The following is a 22,512-nucleotide window of genomic DNA, read 5'->3' as shown; positions in this document are numbered from 1 at the left end:
GTATAATATTAGCTATAGGTTTGTCATAATATATTGAGATGTTTTCCCTCTATACCAACTTTGATGAGAGTTTTGATCATGAACAAATGTTGAATATTGTGAGATGCTTTTTCTGCATCTATTGAGATGATCATGTGATTTTTATCCTTCCTTTTTTTAATGTGGTGTATCACATTTATTGATTTGTGAATATTGAACCATCCTTGCATCCCTGGAATAAATCTAACTTGATAATAGTGGATCATCCTTTTTATGTGTTGTTGGATTTGGTTTGCTAATATTTTGTTGAGGGTTTTGGCATCTGTATTCATCAAAGATATTGGCCTGTAATCTTCTTTTTTGGTAGTGTATTTGTCTGGTTTTGGAATCAGGGTAATGCTGGTCTTGTAGAATGAATTTGGGAGTATTCTGTCCCCATCAATTTTTTGGACTAGTTTGAGGAAGATAAGTATTATCTCCTCTTTGTATGTCTTGTAAAATTCCCCTGTGAAGCTATCTGGTCCTGGACTTCTGTTTGTTGGGAGATTTTTAAATTACAAATTCAAGTTCACTACTAATGATCAGTCTGTTCAAATTGTTTATTTATTCCTGACTCAGTCTTGGCAAGATGTATGTTTCTAGAAATTTGTCCATTTCTTCCAGGTTGTCCAATTTGCTGGCATATAACTGTTGATAGTACTCTCTTAGAATTCTTTGGTATCTCTGTGGTATCAGTTGTTACTTCTCCTCTTTCCTCTCTTATTTTGTTTATTTGGGTCCTTTCTACTTATTGGTGAGCCTAGCTAAAGCTTTATCTATTTTGTTTATTTTTTCAAAATACCAGCTCTTGGTTTAACTGATCTTTTCTAATGGTTTTTTTTGGGGGGAGGGTGTCTGTCCTCTATTTTCTTTCTTTCCTCTCTGATATTTATTTATTTCCTTCTGTTGACTTTGGGCTTTGTTCTTCTTTTTCTAATTCCTTTATATGGTAGCTTAGGTTGTTTATTTGAGATTTTTCTTGTTTCTTAAGGTAGGCCTGTATTGCTATAAACTTCCCTCTTAGAAGTGCTTTTGCCACATCCCATAGATTTTGGAGAGTTACATTTCCATTTTCATTTGTCTTGAGGTATTTTCTGATTTCCTCTTTGATATATTCATTGACCTATTGGTTTTTTTGGTTTTTTTTTTTTTTTTGCGGTACGCGGGCCTCTCACTGTTGTGGCCTCTCCCATTGTGGAGCACAGGCTCCAGATGCACAGGCTCAGTGGCCATGGCTCACGGGCCTAGCCGCTCCATGGCACGTGGGATCTTCCCAGACCAGGTCATGAAGCCATGTCCCTTGCATTGGCAGGCGGACTCTCAACCACTGTGCCACCAGGGAAGCCTGACCTATTGGCTTTTTAGTAGCATGTTATTTAATCTCCACATGTTTGTTCTTTTCCCATTTTTCATTCTGTAATTGATTTCTAGTTTCATATTGTTGTGGTTGGAAAAAATAATTGATACAATTTCTGTCTTTTTAAATTTGTTGAGACTTGTTTTGTGGCCTAGCATGTGATCCATCCAGGAGAATGTTCCATAGGCAGTTAAAAAGAATCTATATTGTGCTGTTTTTTAATGTAATGTCCTATAGATAGCTACTAAGTACAACTGGTCTATTATATCATTTAAGAGCACTGTTGTCTTATTGATTTTTGGTCTGGATGATCTATCCATTGATAAAAATAGGGTGTTAAAATCCTCTACTATTATATTATTGTTGATTTCTCCCTTATGTCTCTTAGTATCTGCTCTATGTATTTAGCTGCTCCTGTATTGGGTGCATATATGTTAATGAGAACAATATCCTCTTCTTTTATTAATCCCTTTATCACTATGTAATGCCATTCTTTGTCTTTGTTATAGGCTTTGTTTTAAAGTCTATTTTGTCTGATATGAGTATTGCTACCCCTGCTTTCTTGTCATTTCCATTTTCATGCAATATCTGTCTATCCCCTCACTTTTAGTCTGTGCCTTTAGCTCAGAATTGAGTCTTATAGGCAGCATATAGATGGGTCTTGGTTTTCATCCAATCAGCCACCTTATGTCTTTTCACTAGAGCATTTAGTCCATTGACATTTAGATAAATTATTGATAGGTACGTACTTTGCCATTTTATTACTTGTTTTCTAGTTGTGTTTGTAGTTATTCTCTGTTCATTTCTTCTACTTTTTGTTTCTGCCCTTGTGGTTTGATGATTTTTTTAGTAGTATGCTTGTGCTCCTTTCTTTTTATTTTTGTGTATCTATTGTAGGTTTTTGATTCGTGGTTATCATGGGGTTTATATATATTGACCTATAACTATATCTACATGTTTTAAATTGGTAGTCATTTACGTTCAAAAACATTCTAAAACATCTACATTTTGTACTCCCCTCCACCACTTTTTGTGTTTTTGATGTCATGTTTTACATCTTCATGTTTATCCCTTAACTTTTCATTGTAGTTATAGTTGTTTCTACATTTTTTTTCCTCTTTTAATCTTCATACTGGCTTATTTAAGTAGTTGATCCTCAGTTCTTTGTATTTGCCTTTCCTTGTGGAATTTTCCATTTTCTATGGATTCTTACTTCTTTTCCACTTAGAGAAGACCCTTTAACACTTTTTTAGGGTGGGTTTAGTATTGATGAACTGTTTTAGTTTTTGCTTATTTGAGAATTATTTATCTTTCCTTTGATTCTAAATGATAACGTTGCTGAGGAGAGTTTGCACATTCTTCTCTTTCAACACTTTGGATATATCATGCCACTCCTTCTGGCCTGCTGATTTCTTAAATTGGCTACTAGCCTTATGGAGATACCCTTGTATATGACGCTGTTATATTTCTGTGGAAAATGCCATTGGAATTTTGATAGGGATTGTATTCAATCTGTAAATTACTTTGGGTAGTATGGAATTTTAATAATGTTAATTCTTTCAATCCATTAGCATGGTATATCTTTCCATTTATTTTGTCATCTTCAATTCCTTTCATCAATGTCTTATAGTTTTCAATGTACAGGTCTTTTTGCTCCTTGGTTAAATTTATTGCTAGGTATTTTATTCTTTTTTCATGCAATTGTAAATGATTTTTTTTGTTTACTTTCTCTTTCTGACAGTTTGCTATTAGTGTATGGAAATGCAACACATTTTTGTATATTGATTTTGTATCCTGCAACTTTACTGAATTCATTTGTTAGTTTTAACAGTTTTTTAGCAGCTATCACTCTAGTAAGGTGTGAGGATGGAGATGGAGGTGCTAGAGCTGAAGACTGGAATGAAGTGAGACTTCCCCTCTGCTTAATGGTTATCTCCACCCTATCAGGACAGGGTCTGATCCCATGTTGCTGCAGTGGAAGTCCTTAGGGTCATGCCCAGGCTGACTCAGTTCCCTTTAAGTATGTTCTTCCCTCTCTCCCAGCACCAGAACCCTTTCCCCAGCATGGGGAGTTCTGAAGCGGGTTGGGCCCACACATGGTCTCAGTTCCTTTTGGCCCCAGACCGAGTTCTAAACTGCCTCAGATGTACTTCCTGTACAGGTGCCTGCAGTTGTTTCCCTCACTTTGCTCAGATGCAACCTCAGGTGGAAGTCCATTTTGCCCCTCACAGCTGATCACTGCCCCCAGCCTACTCCACCCCTGCCCTGTTGTGGAGCTGTTTTGCAGGGCAAGTAGGTCCCTCATGGACTCTCAGCTGTGTATCAGTGTGTGAACTGCAGTAGAGCTGCTGCAGAATTCTGTGCTGGTTTTGATACTCTGCTTGAATAAGCACCAACAGTGGCCACCAGTGTCCCACCCAGGCTCCACCCCAGGACCACATCACCTCTGTGAACCACAGTCAAGTTTTCTTCCCAGCCATGGCGGCCCTAGATCACATGGGATCAGACTGGGGCAGGTGCCAAGGCAATCACAGGAAACCCAGCAGCCACGAGAGAAGTCCTCTAACTGCCCTCTCTGCCCTGCCTTGGTGTCAGGCCAACACACGTGCACCCTTCACGAACAGAGTCCTTGCTTCCACAGCCCTGTTAGTCCCTGCTGTCCTCCAGCCAGCTAAGGGAGCTCATCTGCCTGGTATATGACCCAGGACTGGGGCACCCAATCTATGGCTCTCAACACTCACTCCCCAGGGTGGGTCTCTGCCCATGTATTTTCCCTTTTCCTCTAAGTCCCTTCCCAGGGGCATTACCTGATTGCTTTTCAACCCTTCCTACCTGATTACGTGTGGATCTTTCTCACAGTGTTGTTTGTACAGGAGTCTTCCTGCCAGTTTCCAGTTAGATTTTGGTGAGAATTGTTCCACATGCCATTGTATTTTTAATGTGTTCATGGGGGGAGGTGAGTTCCAGTTTTTTAGTGGAGTCTTTAGGATTTTCTCTGCAAATAGTCACAGTTTCACTTCTTACTTTTCTAATTTGGATGCATTTTATTTCTTTTTCTTGCCTAATTTCTCTGGCTAGGGCTTCCAATACTATGTTGAAGAAAAGTGGTGAGAATATGCATTTTTGCCTTGTTCCTAGTCTTAGAGAAAGAGCTTTCAGCTTTTTACCATTTAGTATGATGTTAGCTATGGGCTTGTCAAATATGTTCTTCATTATGTTGAGCTATGTTCCCTCTATATGCACTTTGTTGAGAGTTTTTATCATAAACATATGTTGAATTTTATCAAATGAAATCATCTGTTGAGATCATCATATGACTTGTACTCTTTGACTTGTTAATGTGATATATCATGTTGATTGATTTGTGGGTATTGAACTGTCCTTGCATCCCTGGCATATGTTCCACTTGATCATGGTTTATGATGTATTGTTGGATTTGGTTTTCTAATATTTTGTTGAGGATTTTTGCATGTATGTTCATCACAGATATTGGTCTGTAATTTTCTTGTTACATTCCTTGTCCGATTTTAGTATCAGGATAATGCTGGCCTCATAAAATGAGTCTAGAATTGTTCCCTCCTGTTCTATTTTTTGGAAGAGTTTGAGAAGGATTGGTATTAATTCTTCTTTGAATGTTGGGTAGAATTCACCAGTGAAGCTGGTGGTCCTGGATTTGTTTGTTGGGAAGTTTTTGATAACTGATTCAATCTTATTAATAGCAATTGTTCTGTTCAGATTTTCTATTTCTTCATGAGTCAGTATTGGTAGTTTGTATGTTTCTAGAAATTTATCCATTTCTTCTAGATTGTCAAATTTGTTGGCATTTAATTGTTCATAGTAGTCTCTTACGATTCTTTGTATTTCTGTGGTATCGGTTTTAACATCTCTTCTTCCATTTCTGATTTTATTTATTATTTTTTTCTTGGTGAGTCTTACTAAAGGTTTGTCAATTTTGTTTGTATTTTCAAAGAATCAGCTCTTAGTTTCATTGATATTTTCTATTTTCTTTTTAGTCTTTTTTGTTTATTTCTGCTCTGTTATTTCCTTCATTCTACTAACTTTGGGCTTTGTTTTCTCTTTTTCTAGTTCCTTGAAGTTTGAAATTAGGTTATTTCAGAATTTTCATGTTTCTTGACGTAGGTCTTTAAAGGACTTAGAATGCTTTTGTTGAATCCCATAAGTTTTGCTATGTTGCAGTTCTATTTTCATTTGTCTCAAGGTATTTTTTAATTTCTCTTTTGATTTCTTCTTTGACACATTGGTCATTTTGTAGCATGTTGTTAAATGTCCACATATTTGTTAATTTTCTAGTTTTCTTCTTGTAATTGAATTCTAGTTTCATACCATTATGGTCAGAAAAGATGTTTTATATGATTTCAGCCTAACTAAATTTATTAAGACCTCTTTTGTGACCTACGCTATCCTGGAGAATGTTCCATGTGCCTGAGAGAAGAATGTGTAGTCTGCTGCTTTTGGATGGAATGTTCAGTATATATCTGTTAATTCAATCTGGTCTAACATGTTGTTTAGGGCTGATGTTTCCGTATTGATTTTTCTGTCAGGATGATCTATCCACTGATGTAAGTGAGGTATTACAGTACCCTACTATTATTGTATTGCTGTCTATTTCCCTCCAGGTCTGTTAATATTTGCTTTATAAATTTAGGTGCTCTTATGTTAGGTGTGTAAGTATTTACAAATGTTGTATCCTCCTGTGGATTGACTCCTTTATCATTATGTAATGTTCTTTGACTCTTATTAGAGTCTTTCATTGAAAGTCTGTTTTGTCTCATATAAGTATAGCTACCCAACTTTTTTCCCCCCATTTTCACATAATATCTTTTTTCCATACCTTCACTTTCAGTCTGTGGGTGTCCTTCCATCTGAAGTGAGTCTTTGTAAGCAGTGTATAGGTATTTTTTTTAATCCATTTAGCCACTCTGTGTCTTTTGATTGGAGAATTTTGTCCATTTACATTTAAAGTAATTATTGATAGATAAGTACTTATTGTCATTTTGTTAACTGTTTTCTTGCTGTTTTGTACTGCCTCTCAGTACGTTTCTTCTTGTTTTCTCCCTTTGTATTTTGAATATTTTTCTTAGTCACATGCTTAGATTTGTTTCTCTTTATCTTTTGTATATCTACTGTAGGTTTTTGCTTTGTGGTTACCAAGATGCCTACATATAGCAACTTATAATTGCAACAGACTATTTTAAGTTGATAACAACATAAGTCTTAACACATTCTAAACCTCTACAGTTTTACTGTCCTCCCCACTCCACCCAAAGTGTTTTATGTTTTTGATGTAACATTTCTATCTTTTTATGTTGTATATCCTTTAACTAATTATTGTAGATATAGGTATGTTTACTTTTGTCTTTTAACCTTCATACTAGCCTTATAAATTATTAATTTATTTCCCTTACTATATATTTGCCTTTACCAGTGAGATTTATAGTTTCATATGTTTTCATGTTACTTATTTCTTTTTTGCTTATCCTTTCTTTTTATCTTAAAGAAGCCCCTTTAACATTCCTTGTAAGGCTGGTTGAGTGGTGATTAACCCTTTTAGCTTTTGCTTGTCTGGAAAACTTTCTCTCTTCAATTCTGAATGTTTACTTTGCCAGATAGAGTAATCTTGATTGGAAAGTTTTTTTCTTTCAGCAGTTTAAGTATATTATGTCACTCCCTTCTGGCCTATGAAAAGTCTGCTCATAGTCTTGTGGGAATTGCCATGTACATACTAAGTTGTTTTTCTCTTTCTTCTTTTAAGATTCTCTTTGTTCTTAACTTTTGACATTTTAATTATATTGTGAGTCTCTTTGGGACTTATTTGAATCTCCCTGCGCTTCCTGGATCTAGATGTCTGTTTCTTTCCAGGTTAGGGAATTTTTCAGCCATTATTTCTTCTTTCTTTTCTTTCTTTCTTTTTTTTTTTTTTCTTTGTCTAACTGTGTCTTGTTACAAAGAGAACAGATTCTTTTTTTTTTTTCCGTGTTGGGTCTTCATTGCTACACGCAGGCTTTCTCTAGTTGTGGTGAGTGGGGGCTACTCTTTGTTGCAGTGCACGGGCTTCTCATTGTGGTGACTTCTCTTGTTGCAGAGCAGGGGCTCTAGGTGTGTGGGCTTCAGTAGTTGCAGCACACGGGCTCAGTATTTGCAGCACATGGGCCCTAGAGCATGCAGGCTTCAGTAGTTACAGCATGTGGGCTCAGTAGTTGTGGCTCACGGTTTCTAGAACACAGGCTCAGTAGTTGTGGCGCATGGGCTTAGTTGCTCCGCAGTATGTGGGATCTTCTGGACCAGGTGTTGAACGCGTGTCCCCTGCATTGGCAGGCAGATTCTTAACCACTCGGCCACCAGGGAAGTCCCCAGCCATTATTTCTTGAAATATGTTTTCTGCCCCTTTCTCTTTCACTTTCAGGGACCCATATAATACAAATGGTAGTATGCTTGATGTTGTGCCATAAGTTGCTTAAACTGTCTTCACTTTTTTTCAAGCTTTTTACTTTTTGCTACTCTGATTGGTTGAGTTCCACTGCTCTGTGTCTGAGTTCACTGATCCTTTCTTCTTCATCTAGTCTGTTCTTAAATTTCTCTAGTGTATTTTTCACTTCAGTTATTGTACTCTTCAGGTCTGTGACTACTGTTTCATACTTTCTTGTACTTTCCAACTCTTTGTTGAAATTCTGGCTATGTTTATCCATTTTTCTCCTAAGTCCAATGAGCATATTTATGACCATGACTTTGAACCCTTTATTGGGTAAATCAGTAACCCCCATTTCATTAAGGTGTATTTCTGAAGTATTTTCGTATTCTTTCCTTTGGAACATATTCTTATCTTTTTGCAACAGCTACCTCTCCAGGTCTGAAGTAGTGATGTAGTGTGGGAGATTAACTTCATCATTCAACCCTGGCCTAGCTCTTGGTTGTCTCTCAAACCTTTGTGCTTGTCCAAGCAGCCTATTTTATTTTTAATAGCTCACAGTAGTTGAGGTTGTGCCAAGACCTGTCAGTGTCCCAAAAGGGGGGTAGTCAGTCCACACCTAGATTTAGGCTGATCAGAAGCCAGACCCTCATGTAGCACCCTTTAAAGTATGCAAGTGTATGCAGTTCAGTGGAACTGCAAGCGTAAGCCCCACTAGCCACCAGAATCAGATAATCTGGAAGTGTCCTATGGGCAGCAGTCACAATATTCAGGGTTCGAGATGAGTGTATAAAACTCCTGTCTGGGATATACCAGTGAGCAATAGTGAGGCAAAGGGAGAGCACAAAGATGGTTCCCAAGCATATCTTCCCTGAGAGCGCCTCCATACGCCTCTAGATGTGTGCCAAACCTGAAATCTGCCCCTCAGGTTTAAGCTCCAGGACAAGCATAGAGCCTCTTTAACAGAAAAACTCAGGTTGTGTTTCAGTCTGCTATCTGTGCAGTGCCCTGAGGGTGGTAGCCTGCCAAGAACTGTCTCTTTGATTGTTACAGTCCTGTGGGACCCAGGAACACCAGGTGACCCCTGGCCACTGTAGCTAGGCAATCAAAGGGCATCCCCTCAGTGGCAGCCATAAAGACACCAGAAGTATAAACCAGCTCTCCTCCAAAAGATAATGGCACTCTGGAGCACAGCAGAGGGAGAGCACAAAGATAGCACCCACCCTCCTAGGTCTATGGAAAGGATTACAATCAGCCCTTAGATGTGTATTTAATTAGAGGCCTGCTGTTCAGGCAGCAGCTGTGATGATGTACTAATAGGCCTCTTTCACAGAAATTTCGAGCTCCTTGGCCTGTTGCCTCTTTTTGTGCCCTGGGAGTGATAGCTGTATAAAACCCTTTTCTCCATTAGTTACAGTCCTGTGGTACCTGTGACTGTAAGCTCAGCTGACCACCAGAGCCAGGTGATGTAGAGGTGTCCCCTGGTGGCACCTGCAAAAATTGGGGTGCCAGAGAAGGGTAATCAGTCTTCTTTCTGGGAGATGTCAGTGAGCTGGAGTGATGCAGACGGAGAGCACAAAGATTGCATCTACTAGCCTCCATTCCTTGAGAGGCCGCCTAGATGTGTGCTAAACCAGAAGCCTGCCTCTCTCAGGCCAAAGCTCCTGGATGAGCCAATAGGCCTCTTTCTTAGAAAGACTATGTATGTGTTTCAGTCTGCTATCTATGGGCCTGGCTGTCTGTGGGGATCTCTCTCTTCAATTGTTACAGCCCAGTGAGACCCAGGAACACAAGCCCCCCGTGGCAGCCAAAGCCAGGAGATCATTGGGCATCCCCTTGGCGGCAACCACAGAAGCTGTGGCCCCAGATGCTTGTAAAAGTTCATCCAGGAGATACTAGCGCTCTGACGCATGGCAGAGGGAGAGTATGCACATGGCACCTGCCTGCTGGAGTAAGACAGCGGGGGACTGAAAGGTGGCACCCACTGGAAAGAAAAAAAAATAATGCCCATCAGCATCTGTCCCTAAGAGTAACCCAGCAGGCCCCTAAATTTGTGTTAAATTAGGTGCCTGTCCCTCAGGCAGATGCTTTAAGATTAGCAAATGAGCCTCTTTCACATAAAGTCTGGATGAGATCAGGTGCTTCTGTTTCTGGCCCAGGATGAGTCCTAGCACATGAATCTTTAATAGACATTTCTCAGATCACTGTAGCCTTGTGGATCTGTAGATGCAAGCCCTGTTGGTTTTCAAAGCTAGATATTTTGGGATCTCATCTCACAGGTGCAGGTCTTAAATGCTGGGGTGTCTGATGTGGCCTCAAGCTCCAGGTTTTGAGTCCCTTCCTGATTGTGGGTCACCCCACCAGTGGCAAGGTTTATGACAAGATTGTGTCTCAGCCTCTCTTACCCACTTTGATGTGGCTTTTCCTCTTTTGCCCAATGTGTAATTATCACTTAGCTAGTTTTCAGGGGTTTTTTTTCCCCAGGGGAATTTGTTCCATATGTAGCTGCAGATTCAGTGCATCTGTGAGAGGAGGTGAGTTCAGGCTATTCCTACATTGCCATCTTGAACCAGAACCTCACTGCGCATCTTTATTTAAAATTTGGGTCAGTTTTTCACATATCTACAACTCTTATTATCTCAAATGGGACTCCAATACAGACCTCATTAAGTGCTTAGAGTGGATTAAATTGTACTCATTGAGAGTCTGGCACAGAGCCTGGCTTATAGTAGCAGCTTAATAAATGACAAAAAATACTAACTCCCGGTTCTTATTCCTAGTCCAGCCCTACTTCCACTTCTCTACTGGTCTCCCCATGTAGGATATTTCAGTGCCTAAATTCTAACTTGTGATGCACAGACTCCAGGGTGGCTTCCATCATCCTCACCTCCTAGCATTCACACTATTGTGTGATCCCTTCCTCCTGGGTATGAATGGGATGAGTGACTTGCTTTTAACCACTAGAATTTGGTAAAGGAGATGGAATGTACATGATTAAATGCATGTGATTATGTTACATACTATTGTAACATTGATCTTGCAAGGAGACTCTCTGTCCCTTACTGACTTTGAGGAACAAAGAGGCCATTTTGGCTAGACTCACATGGCAAGAAACTGAGGCCCTGAGTTGATAGCCTGCAAGGTGATGAATGTTGTCAACAATGATGTGAACTTAGAAGTGGCACCTTACCCAGTTGAACCTTAGATGAGACCACAGACCTGGCTGACACCTTCATTGCAGCCTTGTGAGATCCTAAGCAGAGAACCCAGCTAAACCATGCCCAGACACTGGACACAGAGACTATGAGGTGATAAATGTATATTGTTTCAAGCTGCCAAATTATGATAATATTGTTATGCTGTAGTAATTACTGATACAGATCTTTATTCTTGCAAATAATTATTACGATATTTTGAGGGGGAAAAGGGTTATATCAATACAAGGTTTTGGATTCTTTAAATTCTGGAGAAACAAGAGTTTACTGCTTTACTGATAATGCTGTTGAAAACATTTCTCAAAGGCAAAGCAGATAGTTTTTATCATTGTGTGGAATAACAGCTGATACTGAATATACAGGTCTCATAGTTCCCCATTAAAATTTAAAAGCTTTCAGGCATCATGTTAGGAAAGTTCATCAGTAGAGATACCACTTTTACCAGTTTTTTTTTAATTGTGGTAAAAAAAGACATAATATAAAATCTACCATCTTAACCGTTTTTAAGTGTGTGGTTCTGTAGTGTTAAATATATTCACACTATTGTAAAACATACCTTCAGAACATTTTTCATCTTGTAAAACTGAAACTCTATACCTATTATTTAAACAACCCCTCTTTTCCCCTTCCTCTAGTCCTGAGTAGCCATTATTCTACTTTTTTCTATGAATTTGACTACTTTAGGTACCTCATATAAGTAGAATCATATAGCATTTGTCTTTTTGTGACTGTCTTATTTCACCTAGCATAATGCCCTCAAAGTTTATCAATGTTGACAGGGCTTCCTTCCTTTTTAAGGCTAAATACAACTTTTTAATTTTTTTAAACATTATGAAATATTTCAAATATCATTAAAATCATTTAAAAAAACAAATTTTTTTGTAAGAAATTCCTATTATAAACTACCTGAAGCTCGCTTTGACTCAAGAATCTGTGAACTGGGATAGTAGGATATTTAGAGTAAGCAGATATTAGTAGATGAAACAGTGATTTATTTTTCCTATTTCTTGGTTGGTAGTTTTATAACATTTTTTCATAGACATGACAAATGTAAAATATCTGAAATACACATTATCATCTATACAGTTGATCCATGAACAACACAGGGGTTAAGGGTACCTATCCTGTGTGTAACCCATTGTTCTGCATCCACAGATCAATCAAGTCAATGTTATGGAGTACTGCATATTAGTAAAACATCTGCATATAAGTGAACCTGCACAGTTCAAACGTGTGTTATTCAAGAATAAAATGTATTTTATTAGAAATTAATTCATACTATTTTAACACTGCTAGGCCAATAATAGTTACCTCTTTAAAATTACATAAAAATACAGTTAAATAAAACACAGAAGGAAGATAATATTTTATAGGAAGATAACATTTTTGTAATAAGCATATATAGTTATAAAATATTAGGCTTCATTCTTATTGTTAACTTATACAAAAATGTGAGAAAGAGTAATTGTTTTGGAGTACCACTTTTTATTATACTTTAAGAAATATATCAAATGTAAAGTCAAAATGATCTGATAAAACAATAACTTATTTAAATTTCCCAATTATAAATTTTACTGCACTTATGGCTACAGTAATTTCATAGATCAAGCATAGAAGAGAAATCAAATGCAAACTCTTCTCTCTTTTCTACATTTCTCTCCTTTCAACTTATCTCATTCTCCCCTTACTATACTTCTTTCCTTTTGGAAGGGAGCCATATAGACGTTTTTTCAAGACAAACTAAATCACTTTCCAGGATTAATACAGAAGTGTACAGATTCAATAAAAAATAGTGTTAACAGATTATCCTTAGATATATTAGAAAACAAAAGGAGCCAAATGTGAAATCCTATAACTTTATAAGATTATTTTATTTAGCTTTTGGATCAATTTATTTTCTTGACTTCCTATTTTAGTGTCTATTCTAATAAAATATAGTTGTGCAGATTTAGTACATAGACCATCACTAAGCTGAAGGAATAAAGTCAACCATTGCCTTATGTTTGTTGTTATAGTAACTGTTTATAGATAAGAGTATGTGGAAAGTCTAATTCTCATAAAAATTTCTTAGCATTTTTTAAATGGTCTGCATAAAATTTTTAGAAATTATTTCAGCCGTGTCTTAAAACACTTGGTTTATGATTATACTGGCCAACTAAAGTACATTCTTTAAAAATAAAATGTGTTATTTGACAGGCAGCTGGCTACATGGCCATTTATGTGTTTTTATATAAGGGAATAATGCAAGAGATTTTCTAAGGTGTCCTCTGCACTCCAGGCTTTACTCTTTGAAAAATGTTCAAGTACTTTCCTTTGGAAATCATGTAGCCTATACATATTTTATAAAAATCACAGAATGTGGGAGCATGAATAACCTGAGAACATCAGAAACAATGATGTTCAATGTCATATGGTCTAAAATAGTTCATGATATAAGGCTTCTCCCAGATGTCCTATAGGTTGCTCAACAGTCTAATTGTCTTTGCTGTCTTCTTACAATGACAGCCATTTAAACAACTGTGTTTATTAACTGCCCACTAGATGAATAACTCTATAGTAGGTATCTGGGGAGACTACTGCTATAAAGGGAGATTTCATATTATATTGTAAAGCCTTCAAGGTCTTTTTAATCTAATATCAGGCACTGATGGGAAGAATATAGTAAATACAACCCTACTTGGCACAGAGGCACGAGAACACGTTCCGTTTCCTTCATGTGTGTGTGTGCCTGTGTTGGTGTGTGTGTATCAATGCAATGGAAATAAGGGAAGTAACAGAAACTATGGAACTATGGATAACGAGATTGCTGGAGTGAATTTTGAACATGATCTTGGGAGAAAGATGGTTTCTAGTTGGGAAAAATGGCAAGCGTGTGTCTTGGATGACAGGCAGTTTGCTGAACATGGCACCGCTGGTATAGGTTCTGATAGGATATGATTAGAAGTTTGAATCTGATGTTTGAAAAACCACTGTAGGCATAGATATTACTAAAGGTATACTTCAAGAGAGTGCTTTTTGTGGCTCTGATTAAAATAAATTGGATGAGGAAGAGGCTATGGGAAAGGAGACTGGTAAAGTGGTGGGTATGAAAGGCAATTAAGACCTGGACTTGGGCTACGGCTACAAAATTAATTTGAAAATTTCAGATGACCCTCAGGGGGGTATGTGACTCCAACTTAACATCCAAATGTTGTATTTAAAAATCCTTCGGGAAAAGATTTCCAAACATTTTGCCTATTGTCATAGATACTTCGAGACTGAAAGAAAAAAATAATTCAAAGGGAACACGAGATGGCAGTAGTTATATCATATTAAGAGAAAGACTGAGGAAAGAAAAACATTTGAAATTATTTTAAAAATAAAAAATATGTAGCATTTTATTCTTTATGTGCTGTACTCTTCTTCAGTTCAGAGATTACTCAGTCATTGGTTTCACGCTTCACAGCACATCAGAGGTTCATTCTGACTAGAGTAAAAATCCTATTCCATTACATGTGATTATTTCCTAAAATAAAACTGTTGCTGTTTTCTGCAGATTACTGTTCCTCTGTGTTATCTGAGACAGAAGAGTCCTGGATGGTACACATTAGTTTTAGATGTTCCAGCATTGCTTTTTCTTCCTCTTCTAGTCTTTCATCCTTCCTCATTTCCCACCTAAAAGAAAAATCACATCTTAGCATTTTTGTAACTTCCAAACTACAGTCAACACTCAGTTTTTCAGGGTTGAACATGAGCAGTCACTGATTTACTGAGCATTTGTCCTTCTTTATTCTTTTACTCAGTGCCTCTCGGGCAACATAGTTCCTTGGCACTGCTCCTGCAGAGTGGGCCAGGAGAATGGCAACGGAAGTAGAGTCACACCAGCTCTACTCCAGGGGAAAGCTTCTAAGTATTGTTTTAAGTGAGTTTTCTATATTTCTATATTTTAAAAATGTATGGGGCTTCCCTGGTGGCGCAGTGGTTGAGAGTCCGCCTGCCGATGCAGGGGACACGGGTTCGTGCCCCGATCCCGGAGGATCCCACGTGCCGCGGAGCGGCTGGGCCCGCGAGCCATGGCCGCGGAGCCTGTGTGTCCGGAGCCTGTGCTCCGCGACGGGAGAGGCCACAGCAGTGAGAGGCCCGCGTACAGCAAAAAAAAAAAAAAAAAAAAATGTATGGCTTCCCAGAATATGCATGCATATGAATACATCTAGAATTAGCAATTAATAAGAAAATATTTTTCATAGTATTTTCCCCTCACTGATCAACATATCAGTGGCTTTAAGTTGCAGAGACATTTGCCAGGAAGACTTTAGCCACAAGAATAATACCAAGCTGAATTGGATATACCTTAAAGGCAGGTCCATCTATTCCTAGAAATAAGAACAGATTTCAAGTAATCAAGTTAACTCACCCAAGAAAAGCAGCAAATTGTCAGCAAGGTTCCATAGAGCATTTGCTAAAGAAAAAAAAAGACTAAAGACTTTCTAATTCTGGATGATTGGGAGATACAGAACAAAATGTTAGGATATGGAACTATATTTGTATATAATCTTGTGAAGTAAATATCACAATAACCCAAGTATTGTTAATCCTTCCTTCCTCTCTTATATATACCACTGCCCCAGGAATGGCCATGGCATACTTAATCCAGCACTACAACAAGGAGTCATCTGCATATATTTCCTTTTTCTTTTCCTCATTCCTGTTTTTACCAGCCCCTAAGCCATCAACCATGATATGCTGTCTCAAAAGGATTTTAAAACCAGTGTCGATAATCCTAAAAGACCCTCTGCTAGAAGGGCTTCAAGGGGCTAGGATTTCTAACAGATAAGCAGCTGTTCACTGAATGTTTTCCAGAAGCTCCCTATTTTATTATAGTCAGAATTCCTAGATAATAAACAGCCTGTCATACACGAGGAAAGGATAACAATTTGGGGTGAGATTGTTCTGATCTCGTTTGAGTAGTGAAAAGGAGGCAAGGGCATTGCATTTTCCATAGAAACCTGCTAACAGGATCCCTGCTTCCACACAGGTTTCCTTGTTGGAGTGTTGGGTTCACTATGCCTGGCCAGCCCTAGGAGGTGATATATATATATATACATACATACACACACACACACATGGGATGATCTGAGAGATTCAACCTGGGTTTAATTTACATTGCTTCCTCATCCTCTGCCTGGAACTCTCCTCAACTCCCACCCCCAACCAACCTTGGCTGGACCCAAAAACTGCTATTTCTGGCCATCTTAGTTTCTCCGTATGGTCAGAGTTAGATTATGGATCTTACAGGTTTTAATAGCAACTTGAAAGATAAAGAGATTTTTCACTACCGCACTATTTGAAGTCACGTCACAAGGGGCAATACTCCTGAGCTCAGTACTTTGAGATTTAAAATTTAGCCCACAAGGTTACCTTATACTGATTTCATGGAATTTTGAAGATTAAAAACTGTCATTACCCATTTTATATATGTGAACTTGGGCACCATTAATTTGCATGTTGAGTTGAACTCCTTCCAAGCAGGAAAACATTAACAGAAATTACTTACATAGTACTAACTAAGGGCTAGGTATTGTTTTACACACTTGACATATCAATCTTTAAAGCCTTACCTCAAAATGTTATTATTCCCATTCTGTAGAGGAGTAAACAGGCACAGAATGTTAATGTTACTTGGCCAACTATCTTTGGATTGAAATCAGGGACTCGGGCTCTGAAGTCTGGGCTTGTAAATGCAACATTAACTATGTTTTTAAAACCATTCTGCGTCATTAATTAATGTTAAAAATAGTTTGAATACTTTATTTCCTGAAAAATGTTGCTGGAATGGGCTAGATATTTTTAAAAAGGCACTTTCTAAAATTCATATATATATATATATATATATACTCAAAAAGAAATCCAAATATGAAAAATAAAGGTGCTAATATTGTACTTAGTAAATGAGTTATGAATGTCAACAGAACAAAATATGTAATATGCACATATTTTGAGCATTGTCTCTAGTTGTGAAAAGTGAAAATATAATCTCTCTGCTTCATTAAAGTCTGTATAACTAATGTAATTTAAATGAATTGTATATATAATAAAATCCAAGATAAGGATTTTTAAAGCTTCATGACAATTATAGGCACTTCACAGCATAATTGAGCTGTTAGTAATTAATGATATTAGGCAGTTATTAACTACCACAACCCTCCTGTATTTGCTTTGTGCTTATTAAGAAGAAATAATCTCATAAGAGAATAAGAAATTATGACAAAGATAGGAGTAAAGTAATATTAGAACTATATTTTCCCTAATAATTTTACTTATATTGAATAAAAATAATAGGGATTTGAAATGTATGTTTATTTTCACAAGCATTGTTATATTTCACATTTATAAGTTCTTAAGATAAGTTTAAATATAACTCTATCATAGTTTTAGGCTTTGTTAACACAGTGAAAAAACAAATCAGTTCTATCAAAAAACTACTGGAAGAAAAAATAAGCTAGCAATTTGTTAAACATAATTAACTAGGTAATTTGTTCCCTAGTTTCCTCTATTATATTTCAAATCTGTAGTGAAAGCATGTCCGTACAGAAATAAAAAAATGTTGGAACCAATGTATTCTACTTCTCCTTAAAAAGCATTATGAAATGATTATGTTTCTACTTTTCCCATCTTTGGTAGCCTGCTCTCCTTCACTATTGCTAAATTTCCCACCCGCTTACCATGGAAAAAGAACTGCAACCTGACCCCCACGCCAGCTGGTGGCAGTCTTAGACACTGACGAGCAGCAAAATCCCATGAGACCTCAACTGATCTGTACCATAATCTTAATCATCTTCTGGAATGTGCCTCATCTATATGGCTCCTTGGTGAGTAGATGTGGGAGCTTGATCTATCTTTGACTAGGGGGTCCCTTTTCATCCAAACACAACAGGTAACCTAAAAACCTGGACAGAAATACTGTAACAGAGCCAGTAGTCACAACCTTGTTCACTAGTACTACTTCAGTTGACTTGGGGGTTCTCAGTTTTGGTGAGCCCAACTGGGTTTACAGACATTGAGATCTAGACCAGAGGTATCTTCCTGCTCCTCTGTATGTTATATGAATGTTAGCTAATACCAAAGGGCTCTTACATGTACCAGACCATGGGCTTAGAGCTTTCTGTTTCTGCTCACCTCAATGAGCTTGGGAATTGAGAGGTACAAAATGAAAAGTCACAGATCAGTGAGTAACTGTTCTAGTGATCAGTTTGGTAGAATCTTTTATTTGGGGGCCTTTGTGGATAGCTGTGTGTCAGAGCCAACCAGGAGAGCCATGCTTGGGGACTGGTTAAGCATAAAGTGTGTCCATGGTAGCGTGAGTCCTTACTGTCAGAGAAGCAAGTCCTGGGGGACCCTTACTGCAAGAAAGAGCAACCAACACCAGGCAAGAGGAGGAGGGCCAGAATCTGGAGTGTGAGAAGTTCTCTGAGGCATTTACTATGCCTTCTACTAGGAGAAAAACATCTAAAATCTGTGAACTCAAAAGTATCCTGATTAAGAGCACATGCTCTGGAATCACTCTGTCTTGGGGATGAATCCATACCCCTCACGTTGAATCACTTCAGGCAAGTTTCTTAACCTCTTCCATGCCTCAGAGTTCTCATCTGTAAAATGTGGTCAAAATAGTTTGATAGGAGCACAGCCATGCTCATTTGTGTATGTATTGCCTATGACTGATTTCACTCTACAGTGTCAGATTTTAGTAACTGTGAATGACACTGACTGAGACCAACTGTCCTACTAAGCCTAAATTATCTACTATTTGGACTTTTACAGAGAATGTTGCTGAATAATGTTCTAGAATGGTGGTTTTAACTGGGCTGACACCACCTCCCTATGGGGAAATGTGGAGAGCATTTTTGGTTGACACAGTCTAGGGAATGCTTCTAGGACCCAGCGAACAGAGATGGTAAACATCTTTAATATACAGCAAACCTAAACAATAAAGAGTTGTCTTCCTGAAATGTCAATAGCATCCTTGCTGAGCAACATGTGCTCTAGAATCTCCAAAATATTGTTGAAGCATCCCTATTTCATTTGTGATTTTAAGTGAAATGGAGTTTAGTGTTTCACTGCTTTGACTACTATTTGCTGAAGAGTAGAGGTTTTGAAGTCAGGTGCTGGATTTGAATCCCTTACAAGCTGTGTGGCCTTGGGCAAGCCAGATGAAGTGTACTTCAGTTTCCTTATCAATAAAATGGGATAATAACAGCAGATAATATGCTTCATAGAGTTGCCATCAGAATGAAATGACTAAGTATACATAAAACATACAAAATAGTGCGCAGTTCATAGCAAACACTCAATAAGTGATAACTGTTAGTAGTAGTATCATGATCATTTGGCATATTGGTTAAAATTGCAAATAACAGAAATCCTGACTGTGGTGGTTTACAGAAACAGGTGTTTATTTTTCTCACGTAATAAGAAATCCAGAGGTGGGTGACTACTGGCATGGGTTAGGTAGCTTGACAGCAGCAGGGCTGGTGCCTCTGTGTCTTCTTTTCTTGTTTTTTTTTAAATCATTTATTTACTTATGGTTGTGTTGGGTCTTCGTTTCTGTGCAAGGGCTTTCTCTAGTTTTGGCAAGCGGGGGCCACTCTTCATCGCGGTGCATGGCCCTCTCAGTATCTCGGCCTCTCTTGTTGTGGAGCACAGGCTCCAGACGCGCAGGCTCAGTAGTTGTGGCTCACGGGCCTAGTTGCTCCGCGGCATGTGGGATCTTCCCAGACCAGGGCTCGAACCCGCGTCCCCTGCATCGGCAGGCAGATTCTCAACCACTGTGCCACCAGGGAAGCCCCGCCTCTGTGTTTTCTTGTCCTTTACCTCATGGTTCCAAGATGACTCTTGTAGCTTCAGCATCATGTCCTTGTTTTCAGGCAGGAAAAAGGAGGAAGGGGCTAGAGCTGCACCTGACTCATTTTATCAGGGAAATAAAACCTTTCCCAGATTCCTCCCAGCAGACACTGCAGCCACACTGTCTAGGGTTGAATCCTGATTCTACCTTTTACTGACTGTGTGATATTGGGCAAGTTTCTTAACCTCTCTGTGCCTTAGCTGTCTCATATGCAAAATAGGGGATGCTATTTTTAGCAACTTTTAAACATCTTTATTGGAGTATAATCGGTTTACAATGTTGTGTTAGTTTCTGTTGTATAACAAAGTGAATCAGCTATATGTATACATATATCCCCATATCCCCTCCCACCCTCTCATGGTATACATCTTAATGCATTATTGTAAATAGTAGGTGAGCTATGAATTCATAAAATGTTGCTGTTATTTTATGAGACTCTACTTGTATCAAGTGGCTTCCCCACAGCTCCTACCTTGATGTTCCTTCTCCTACCCTGTACCCTTCACATCGTTTTATCTGATAAATTCCCTGTTTTTATAAACATGTGGGTAAGATGAAGTTGCTACATATTACAGTGGTTTTACTCAGTGTTCAGTTATACATTTCTATGATCGTGTTGTCATTGCCTCTTGTTTTTCACGAGGGAGACATTTCTTGCCAGTTTACTCTGTTCAGCCTAGCATGGCCAGGGCTGTTTTTGTTCTCCTGTAATCCCTTTGTTGTATTTTTCAAGTACAGTCTATAATGATGGCATTCGATCATATTATTGGCATTTCTCCTGAAACACCAATAAAACACTTGGATATAAAAATGTAACTAGAAATAAGCCCCCTGATTTAATGTTATTAAACATTTATGTAGTACTTCATATTTACAAAGTGCTTTATAATTATTTATTAGTTAATTTCACTGTTAAACAACATTAACCATCTGGCCAAATTAATGATTTCAAATTGTCCTACCAGTTGGTATCTGAGGAGTGAAAAGTGAAGTCATATTGGACTTTATTCTTCTCAAACAACCCTTTTTGTCCTTCTCCTCTGTACAGCACAGTGCAGACTGGCTTCAAAGGGAGGTTCAAATCAGAGGGGAAAATTATGTCTCTGTTCTCTTCTTCCCGCTGTCCTATAAATGTGGGTTTTCTTCAGGATTCAGTCCTAGACTATTTTCTCTTCTCTCTTGGAAAGCCCCACATCTAACCCCACATATTCAACTGTTGTCTCCACATCTGTAATTCATCTGTCTCCCAAACAGTAATTCAGTATCTTTAAAATTCATTTTCGTCCCAAGCTCTCTAAATTCAACTTCTTGATGTTATTTTCACTCCCATTCCAATTATATTCATCATTCATATATTTTTTCATATATATATTTTTCGCTTATTCAAATTGACCATTAGCCCCCCACACTCAGTAACACAGGGTCTGAAGTTCACAAAGTAATTTACGCCTCTACTTCCAATCTTGTCTGCACTGTCAGTCTGCAGTTAAGGGACAACTTACTCTGTAGTCATTCTCACATTCATCCCTCTGCAATCAGTCCACAGTTCGGGTGCTGTGATAGTGTGATTTGTAATAAGAAATATATTTTTAGTCTTGCCAATTTCTGGCACAGAGGTCCTAAAACCCTTGGAATTTACTGTGCGGAGAGCTATAAAGGTGTCTTTTGTTATGTTAATGGAAACACCTAGGGTTAGCGGCTGGTTACCAGTGGACACAACCACATGATTAGAGAGCTGGAATTTTTAGTCCCACCCTCCACCTCCGGGGAGAGGGGCTGGAGATTAGATTCCATCACCGATGACCAATGATTTAGTCAATTATGCCTGTGTAATGAAGCCTCCATAAAAATCTAAAAGGAGAGGGTTCAGAGAGATTCCAAGTTGGTAAACACATGGAGATTTGTGGAGAGTAGCATGCTGGGAGAGAGAGCATGGAAGCTCCACTTCCTTTCCCCATGCCTTGCCCTAGGTATCTCTTCCATCTGGCTGTTCCTGGTTATATCCTTTTAAAATAAACCAGTAATCTAGTAAGTAAAACATTTCTCTGAGTTCTGTAAGCTGCTCTATCAAATTAATGGAACCCAAGGAGGGGGTAAGTGGAACTTCCAATCTGTAGCCAGGTTTGTCAGAAGCCTAGGTGACAACCTGGACTTGCAATTGGCATCTGAAGCTCAGAGGCAGAGGGTAATCCTGTAGGAAGAAGCCCTTAACTTACGGGATCTGATGTCATCTCCAGGTAGTCCCAGAACTGTGTTGAATTATGGGACACCCAGCTGGTGTCAGAGAATTAGCTGGTGATATGGAAAAAAAAACCCTCCACACATTGGAAATGTGTGCAGAATCATAGGTACTCATGATTTTATTGCCTGAACAGTGCCATATTCCCCAGATATTCAGAGCTCAAGCCTCACACCACTGCTACACCAAACCTTCAGTGACTGCCCTGCCCAGAGAGTTTATTAAGTCTTAGTGTTCTACCTCAGCAGTAGTTCTGTTTAGCTGCCACCATCTCTCCTCAGGGAGAAGATGATTCTCCATATTGCCTTCGGACTTATGTTTTCCCACATTTGCATGTCTACTGTTGCTATTCCATTCACTTGAAACGCCTTTCCATAT

The 22,512-nt window shown here is 38.4% G+C and overlaps 1 protein-coding gene and 1 long non-coding RNA gene across 5 annotated transcripts in view; one reads left to right on the top strand and one right to left on the bottom strand.

Moving 5' to 3' along the window:
• Positions 1–22,512, top strand: part of LOC309805526 — a 57,018-nt gene that overhangs the window by 13,073 nt on the left and 21,433 nt on the right. The window lies entirely within an intron of this gene.
• KIAA0825 overlaps positions 12,451–22,512 on the bottom strand; it is a 406,374-nt gene continuing 396,312 nt past the window's right edge. The window contains exons 22-23 of one of the 2 annotated variants that reach the window (XM_082623471.1): positions 15,411–15,455; positions 14,608–14,671 (exon numbers count right to left, since the gene is read on the bottom strand). In XM_082623471.1, the coding sequence (XP_082479597.1) occupies positions 15,431–15,455 (25 nt within the window). In that variant the 3' untranslated portion in view covers positions 14,608–14,671; positions 15,411–15,430. Of the gene's footprint in view, positions 14,672–15,410; positions 15,456–22,512 lie in introns of both variants that reach the window. The other variant, XM_082623469.1, reaches the window with a different exon arrangement.

Source organism: Mesoplodon mirus (genome assembly GCF_964341445.2).
Source record: "Mesoplodon mirus genome assembly, chromosome: 5".
NCBI classification, from domain to species: domain Eukaryota; kingdom Metazoa; phylum Chordata; class Mammalia; order Artiodactyla; family Ziphiidae; genus Mesoplodon; species Mesoplodon mirus.
The sequence above is the reverse complement of the archived record's forward strand: the minus strand, read 5'-3'. Positions and strand labels throughout refer to the sequence as shown.